Here is an 8,774-nt window from a genome sequence, read left to right as displayed (position 1 = left end):
TTTTAGAGTAATTGAACATGTAAATATTATATAGGAACGTGAGTTGGTTACATATACACGCAGAACTACATGTTGTTACAAATGATATTTGAGAGTGCAGACCCTAAGTTCTCCTCGCCGAGCGAAACCCTAAAATCTCGTCCCCGCCGTTTCTCCTCCGGTCGGTGCTCCGCCGGCTGGAGACAACCCTTCTCGCCTCCCGGGTTGCTCACAATGGCGAAGAAGAGGAACCACAAGCCCACAGCCCCTTCCCCCAAACACTCACCACCCCCACAAATCGACCACGACGCCCCTCCGTCCCCCTCAACCACAACCAAAATCCAGCCAAATCTGGCTGTGGCTTCTCCGAATAAGGAAAATTCTGAGCAGATCCACCCTCACCCCTCTTCGGCTGATGCAGCGGCGGTTGTCTCTGTCTCTCTCCCGAATGTTGCAGCGGAGATTGCCTCCGATGCTTCTCCCTTCCACGCCGACGACTTTCCTCCGCTCCCAGGTACTTCCTCTAGCTCCGGTGAACGGAAATCTGCTGCTAGATTAGCTCCTGCCCCGCCATCAGTAGCAGTTGCTAGGCCTAGCGCACAATCCAAGTCGGCACCTAAGTCTTGCTCTGCTGGGCCATCCTCTGTTGATACACAGTCTACTCCTAGCCTTAACTTTCCCTGGGCCAATCGGCTTCGAAAATCCTCACGGAACCTCTCGCGACTTGTCACACCTACTTACACAGAAAATGGTACCCCTAGAATCAAGGTGCCCAGCTCAGTCTTCCGTGAAGCCTCCAAAGCTTGGACGGGATATTTGGTTGGCCAGTTCTACGGTATCTCGCCCAACCCATCGAAAATTTTCCAAGCCCTCAATCCGATATGGGGTAGGAAATCTCGTATTACTGTTCGCCGCATCAGCGACTCCGCCTGCTTATTCTTCATCCCGGATCTCGCAACTAGAGAATGGGCGCTTGAGGTCGGCCTTTGGCGGGTTGCGGATGTCATGTTCGCCCTCACTGAATGGAATCCGACATCAACTTTGCGTAAACCAACCCTTAAGTCAGCTCCAGTATGGGTCACGCTGCGAAATATCCCACCTGAGATGTTTTCTCTGCAAGGTATCAGCTACATTGCGAGTGGCCTTGGGGAACCTCTCCACACCGAAAGAATGCGACTAGATCCAATGACCATCGGTGAAGCAAAGGTCAAAGTTGAGATTCAGCTTGGGGCTCCTCTCCCGGCAAAGGTAGAGGTTGAAGATGATGTCGGTGAGGTCAGTACGATAGAGGTTATTTATGCATGGATCCCTCCTCGTTGTGATGGCTGCAAAGAATTTGGTCACAAACTTCACGCATGTCCTTTCAAGTCTGCTCCATCAGCCATTTCGGAGCAAGCAGAGGACACTCATCAGGCTCCGTCTGCCTCGGCAGCACTAGGTCATCAGACCACCGATCCAAAATTTGTTGGACAGGGGGCTTCCACCACACCAGCCTCACAACCCACACCCACCAAGCCGTCACCTGAAAACCCTTCTCCGCCTCCCCCTATTCCCTCACAAAATCAAACCCCGCCCTCCAATCTTACACCACCGCCCACACAAAAACCACCCACGCCAAATCAGCCTGATCTACCACATGAACCTCTTAGTACTGCAGATGCTAGGCCAACACAGAAGGCCAGATTCTCTTTTGACTCGGAGGATCTCTTAGTTGCAGAAGCTCAGAGGATCCTGCGATCCAGATCAACCGTCATCAACCTTTCCCAAGTAGACCCTATAGAAAAGGGTAAAAGGGGGAAGGGCCGTATCAACTAATTTTAGTCTGATCCCATGTTTTTTTTGGGTTTTGGTTTTGGGTTTTGACTACAGCAGCCTTCTATGAAGATATTTTGTTGGAATGTGCGTGGCCTAAATGGCACTTGTAAGCAGCGGAATGTTAAGAACTGGATTGAATCACACAGACCTCTCATTGGTGGGATTGTGGAAACCCGGATACGAGAGGAGTTAGAAGCCCGTCGAGTTGCGCAATCGTTATTCCCGGGCTGGTCGATCATCAGTAACTACTCTTCTGCTATTTTGGGAAGAATTTTGATAGCATGGGATCCGGCATTGTCCGTTGTGGTGTATTCCTCAACAGCCCAAATAATAACTTGTGGAGTTTACGAACTTTCCTCTGGCAGATATGTCACCATCTCTTTTGTCTACGGTAGAAACACGTCGATCGAGCGAAGAGAACTTTGGGATGAAATTTCGCAGATTGCGTGCAACAGTTTGGTTGAGCACAACCCTTGGCTTTTGTTGGGGGATTTCAACCAAATTCTCCAGCCGGCTGATCACTTCTCGGATAAGTACCCCTTCAATCCTCACTCTGGTATGTATGACTTCCAAAACTGTCTTGGCACTAGTGGTCTCTTTGATCTTAATGGAAGGGGGGAACACTTCACTTGGTCCAACAACAACTCTGACAGCCTTATCTTGCGGAAGCTCGATAGAGCTATCGTAAATGAAAAGTGGTTGCTCAGTTTTCCGGACTCATTTGCCCTATACGAACCTCCGGCGCCCTCCGATCATTGCCCATGCATTGTCTCTATCCCCCCAAACTCTCAGCTTATGCGCAGATCTAGCTTCAAGTTTCTCCATTGCCTGATGCAACATCCAGACTTCACCTCTATCGTCCGTAGGGAATGGCCTAACGGTGATACACAAGGCTCATGTATGTTCCGCCTTGTCACCAAGCTCAAGTACCTAAAAGGACATCTGCGAGCGCTAAAACGCTCATCTTACAACAACCTTCAACAGCGCACTGAGGAGGCACTGGACAACCTGAAAGCGGCGCAAGCCGCCCTTTTTCTCAACCCCTCTCACGAGGCTGTGCATTTGGAGGCTGACCTCCGTGCATCTTGGTCATCCTTGGCATCAGCGGAAGAATCCTTCCTCCGCCAAAAATCTCGTATTCGTTGGCTCAAGGAGGGAGACCAAAATACGAGATTTTTTCATCGGGTTTCGGTGGCAAGGCAAGCTTCTAACGCTATTCGCTTTCTTGTGACTGATGCAGGAACAAAAGTCTATGATGTTCCCACTATGAAACAAATGGCGGTTGATCATTTTAAGCAAATCCTGGGGAGCTGCGATGAGTCCTTAGTTGGCTGGTCTATCCAACAAGCTAAGGAGATTCTTGACTACCGTTGCCCGGAACTTATGGGGTGCCTCCTAACAGCGATCCCATCGGATGAAGACATCAAGGCGGAGGTCTTCAACCTACCCAAAAGCAAAGCTCCGGGGCCTGATGAATATTCAGCGGAGTTTTTCACCTCTTGTTGGGAGACCATTGGTGCGGACCTTATAGCTGCCATTCAAGAATTCTTTTGCTCGGGGAAGTTACTACGGCAGTGGAATGCCACCCTGATTACCCTAATCCCGAAGTCTAGGAAAGCGGATCAGCTGAAAGATTTTCGGCCAATTGCTTGCTGCAATACCATCTACAAGATTATTTCACGCATCCTATCAAGGAGGCTAAAGCTGCTCATGGACCAAGCTATTACGCCGAATCAATCGGCGTTCATTCCGGGAAGATCAATCACGGAGAACATTCTCTTAGCGACAGAACTGATCTCCGATTTCAGCCGGAGAGGAAGGCCAAAAATGGGTATTATCAAAGCCGACATAAGCAAGGCGTTTGACACTGTCCAGTGGGACTTTGTCTTGACAATCCTACAAGCAATGGAAATCCCTCCAAGGTTTATCTCATGGATTGGGGAATGTATCTCAACAGCTATGTACTCTATCTCTTTCAATGGCGAGATCACGGGCTTTTTCCAGGGGAAGAGGGGACTCCGTCAAGGAGACCCTCTCTCTCCCTATCTCTTCGTACTCGTCATGAATGTGCTCTCAAAGTTTCTGGACACGGCGGCCACGGAGGGTAGACTTACCTTACCACCGCACTGTCGTACTCCACTGATCTCTCATTTATGCTTTGCAGATGATGTTCTTGTTTTCTCGGATAGCTCGAGCAGGTCACTATCGACCATTCTGCGAACGTTCGACGAGTTCTATCGCCTATCGGGCCTAAAGCTCAACAAGGTGAAGACATGCCTCTTCCTTGACGGGGATGAGTGTCACACCAAAGCTGACATTGCTGAGAGCCTTGGTATCTCCCTATCTTCCTTGCCAGTTCGTTACTTGGGACTACCCTTAACTGCAACCAAACTCGGTGAGGCCGACTGCTCTCGGCTTAAGGAAGCAATCAAAAGTCGCCTCTCTTCTTGGACTGTTCGTCATCTCTCCTTTGCTGGTCGCCTACAATTGATCAAATCTGTAATTTACAGTGTCATTACCTATTGGGCCTCTGCTTTTATTATCCCTGGCAGATGTGCCAAAGACATTGAGCGTATGTGCTCTGCCTTTCTTTGGAAAGGAGTTATTGGGTCTGCGCGGGGAGCTAAGGTTTCATGGTCCAGTATATGCCTTCCTAAGAAGCATGGCGGGTTGGGGCTCAAAAAGATAACCGACTGGAACCGGATTTTATGCCTGAAGATGATCTGGAATCTCTTTGCTAAGGCTGGCTCACTTTGGGTGGCATGGACTCAAGCTCATCGCATCAAAGGCCGACCTTTCTGGACTCTCAGGAGAAACGGCAAGGGGAGCTGGGCCTGGAGACGCTTGCTGAAGATCAGACCGCTGGCGTATCCGTTTCTGCGATGTCAGGTCGGTAATGGACGGAGCTGCAGCTTCTGGTTCGACTCATGGCTCCCATCCGGCCCGCTGATCAATGTTCTTTGTGAACTCGGTCCCCGGCAGCTGGGTATACCAAGGAATGCAACTGTAAATCGAGCAGTTGACGGAGAAGGATGGCTTCTTCCTCCTGCAAGGAGCCCGCAAGCTGTACAGATCCATTGCGAGCTACTGAACCACCCGGTGCCGCATCCGGATAACAATGACGACGTCTTTTATTGGGCAGACAAGCATTGCTCCGACCGGCTTCCCATTTTCTCCACTAGTAAGGCTTGGAAACTACATCAGATTTTACCGCCCCCTGTAACATGGCATAAATCGGTATGGTTTCCGAGATCTATACCTAAGCATTCTTTCATTGTTTGGTTGGCTGCAAAGAACCGTCTCCCTACTAAGGATAGATTACTTAGCTGGGGCTTGGATGTTGCGGATACTTGTGTTCTATGTGATAGCTCGGTGGAATCAGTAGACCACCTGTTTTTTTGCTGCCAGTACACTCATGTTGTTTGGTCTGCCATCCTTGCACCGGCAGTCATTCAACCCCCTTCCTTGATGACTTTCGAAGACCAGTTGCAATGGCTGTCTAGCTGGCCAGGTACCGGGCTTCTGAAACTCATGGTTTCGCTCCTCTTTCAGGCAACTGTCTACATAACTTGGCAAGAGCGTAATGCCAGATTGCATAACTCGGTTGCTAAGGGCCCCCACTGTCTTACGAAAAGAAATTTTGCGCATTGTTCGGTGCAAAATCTCTGCCATGAGAGAGAGTTTGTTGGTGACTCACGAGGAAAGTCCTCTTACTGTCTGGTTCCGTGTATTTGATCCCTTAATGTAACTCCCAGGTTGTATTGAGTATGGGCTACTGTTGTAATTCACACAACTGACTCTTGTTTATTATTATTATATATGGCATTTACATTTTTACAAAAAAAAAAAAAAAAAAGATATTTGAGAGTGCATCATTTTATTTGTATGGGTATCAATAAATGATGTTTGAGTGCTTTATGGATAATGTTAAAGTGCATGATGTACCCATATTGTATGTATTTTGTACATAAATAGGGTAACACAATATACGGACATTTTTAACGTAATTTTTGTTATCAGATAACATCTACAGTGATATAGTTAATATATTTAATACATATAGGCACGATAGAACTGATACAATGTAATAGCATCAATACACTCTATATATAAATTATGTATAGAGTGCAAATATAGAGTGCATATAAAAATGTTTATCGTTTAGTTATCGTATATACAATTACATATAACTATCGATCATGTGTTACTACAATATATGTTATATGGTGTGATGCATCTATATGTTTTATATAATATCGAGTACATGTTCGCGATATATGATAACTTGAGTCCTTTGGAGATATATGTAACCATATCACTCTATTATATATGTTTATTATGGGTTTGTTTTCTTTATATATACACATAGGTAATCTTAGTGCCATATACCACTAAGATTACCTATACCCACACCACGTGAGGTTTGTTACAGTTTTATCATACATTGTATATATATATGGACATTTTTGTATATGTATATGGGTGCATATAAAAATGTAGAGACAAACTACGTTTAGTGTGGTTTCAAAGAGAGGACCATATGAAGCGGCCGATAGAAAAGACAATCTTTGTGTAGCCCTAGCCGCCGCTAATCGTCTTTCCCCAAACCACCAGCCAGCCCACTGCTGGTTGGCTCCGCCGGTCATACAGGAACCTTTTCCTGTCATGGCAAGAAATCGTCAGTCAAAACCTTCTTCACCCTCCCCACCGGAGAAAACCCCGGTGGGTACCCCCTCCGCAAATCCATCACCCCCTTTGGAGATTCCTCCGTCGCTTCCACGGGAGGAACCCCAACCACCTTCGTCTTTCCTTCCCTCTGATTTCCCCCCTCTCCCCACTGCCTCGGCTCGAGCTTCACCCCTGATTGAAACCTCCTCGCCGAAGCCTCCTCCGCCTAATGCAGCACAAGCTCCTCCGCCAGCTTCCCCTTCTGCTAGCTGTCAGGACTTGCAATTCCCTTGGGCTCAACGTCTTCGCCAGTCCTCACGGAATCTCTCACGTATGGGCAAGCCATCCATCTCACCTGAAGGCATTCCCCGAATCAGAGTTCCAAGCTCTGTCTTTCAGGAGGCATCGAAGGCTTGGGCCAGCTATCTTGTGGGTCAATTCTACGGTGTTGTTCCTAACTCGTCGATCTGGGCAGGAAATCTCGTGTCACCGTCCGGCGCACCAGTGACTCGGCGTGTCTCTTCTTCATTCCTGATCTTGCTACTCGGGAATGGGCCCTAGAAATTGGAATCTGGAGGGTAGCCGATGTTATGTTTGTCCTCTCAGAGTGGACTCCGACCTCCAATCTCCGTAAGCCGGTTCTCACCTCAACCCCTATATGGATTACCCTCCGAAATATTCCCCCGGAGATGTATTCCCTGCAGGGGATTAGTTACATCGCTTCAGGCCTCGGTGAACCGCTTCATACTGAAAGGATGCGCCTCGATCCGCTGCATATTGGTGAAGCTCGGGTCAAGGTAGAAATTCAGCTCAGTGCCTCTTTAACTCTTCCCCCTGTCATTGAAGTTAAAGATGACACCGGCGAAGTCATAAAGGTTGATGTCACCTACGCTTGGCTTCCTCCACGTTGCTCTTTCTGCTCTGAATTTGGTCACAACTTGCAGCGCTGCCCAACCAGGCCCCTAGATCATTCGCTTAAGCAAGCCATCAAGGCAAATGACAACACCGGCTCCCTGGCCTCGGACAAGCCTGTAAACATGGTCTCTTGTCCTGCAGATCCTCTTGCCCCTCCGGCCCAGGAAACCCCTCCCTCTTCCCCTTATACTGCTACGCAGGCTATTTCGGCTGAGGCAATTCCACTGCCAAAAGCCTTAGTTTCTGCTCCAGCCACTGAAGATGTACTTCCCCAAACGGCAGCCATCCCTGGGCCTGTGCCGCCCACTACATCTGCTGTATCATTGACGCCGCTTCAGAATCAGTGTTCTCTATCAGAACAACTCCCCAAGTTCTGTTTTGATTCTGAGGACACCTTGGTAGCCGAAGCTCAACGTATCCTACGCTCTCGCTCATCTGCCTTGCCCAAGGCCCTAGTCGATCCCCTCGATAAAAAGAAGGTCGCAAGGACAATGGTAAAAGAGCTTAACCTTTTCATGATCCTATGCTTTTTGGATTTTGGTAGCATGAAGATATTTTGTTGGAATATAAGAGGCCTAAACGGCCATTCGAAGCAACGCCTGATTAAGGACTGGGTCAGATCACAATCTCCGTTGATAGGAGGTCTTGTTGAGACACGCATCAGGGATGAGTCTGATGCTTACAAGGCTGCCCGCACCATTTTTCCGGGTTAGTCATCCTATACCAACCATGGTTCCGACATTTTGGGTAGGATTTTGCTAGCATGGGATCTGGCTTTATCTGTAGTATTCATCATCGGCTCAAATGGTTACATGTGGTGCTTACGAGTTAGCATCGGGGATTTACGTCTCCATATCTTTTGTTTACGCCAAGAACTCTCCAACCGAGAGACGAGAACTATGGGAAGAGATCATGTTGCTGGCAGCTAACCCCCTCATTTCCACCCGACCATGGTTGCTCACAGGGGACTTCAATCAAATCATGCGGTCTTCTGAACATGCTTCCCCTACATCTCCATTCTCTTCCAACTTGGGCATGCAAGATATTCAGGCTTGTCTCGCCTCCACATCACTCTTCGACATTGCTGCCAGGGGACATTTTTTTACATGGTCTAATCATAGTGTGGACAACCCTATAGTCAGGAAGCTTGATAGAGCACTCATCAACGAACAATGGTTGCTCTCTCATCCGGGTTCATTTGCTCTTTTTGAATCGCCAGCACCTTCAGACCATTGCCCATGTGTTATTCACATCCCCTCTGCATCCGTTACAAAGAGAAGAACTGCTTTCAAGTTCTTCCATTTCCTGTTGCAGCACCTGGATTTTCTGCCGCTCATCCAATGCGAATGGTCGAATTATGCTGTAAATGGGTCTCACATGTTTCGATTCTTTGCAAG

General features: G+C 48.1%; 1 protein-coding gene across 1 annotated transcript; it reads left to right on the top strand.

Moving 5' to 3' along the window:
- Positions 1-213: 213 nt before the first annotated feature.
- LOC104820715 lies at positions 214-7,023 on the top strand. The gene is made up of 3 exons (XM_010551275.1): positions 214-1,746; positions 1,849-5,346; positions 6,295-7,023. Exons 1-3 carry the CDS (start codon positions 214-216, stop codon positions 7,021-7,023), a joined length of 5,760 nt encoding a protein of 1,919 aa, XP_010549577.1.
- The last annotated feature ends 1,751 nt before the right edge of the window (positions 7,024-8,774 follow it).

This window comes from Tarenaya hassleriana, unplaced genomic scaffold, assembly GCF_000463585.1.
Source record: "Tarenaya hassleriana unplaced genomic scaffold, ASM46358v1 Cleome312, whole genome shotgun sequence".
Taxonomy (NCBI): domain Eukaryota; kingdom Viridiplantae; phylum Streptophyta; class Magnoliopsida; order Brassicales; family Cleomaceae; genus Tarenaya; species Tarenaya hassleriana.
This window is presented reverse-complemented; position numbering and strand designations above follow the sequence as displayed.

What these genes read in the sequence shown, in the direction of transcription:
- LOC104820715 (XM_010551275.1), top strand. Translation starts at nt 214, where the DNA reads ATGGCGAAGAAGAGGAACCACAAGCCCACAGCCCCTTCCCCCAAACAC. An exon ending in CCGTCATCAACCTTTCCCAA is followed by an intron (nt 1,747 to 1,848) that starts GTAGACCCTATA and finishes TTTTGACTACAG; the next exon opens with CAGCCTTCTATGAAGATATT. An exon ending in TGGTTTCGCTCCTCTTTCAG is followed by an intron (nt 5,347 to 6,294) that starts GCAACTGTCTAC and finishes ATAAAAATGTAG; the next exon opens with AGACAAACTACGTTTAGTGT.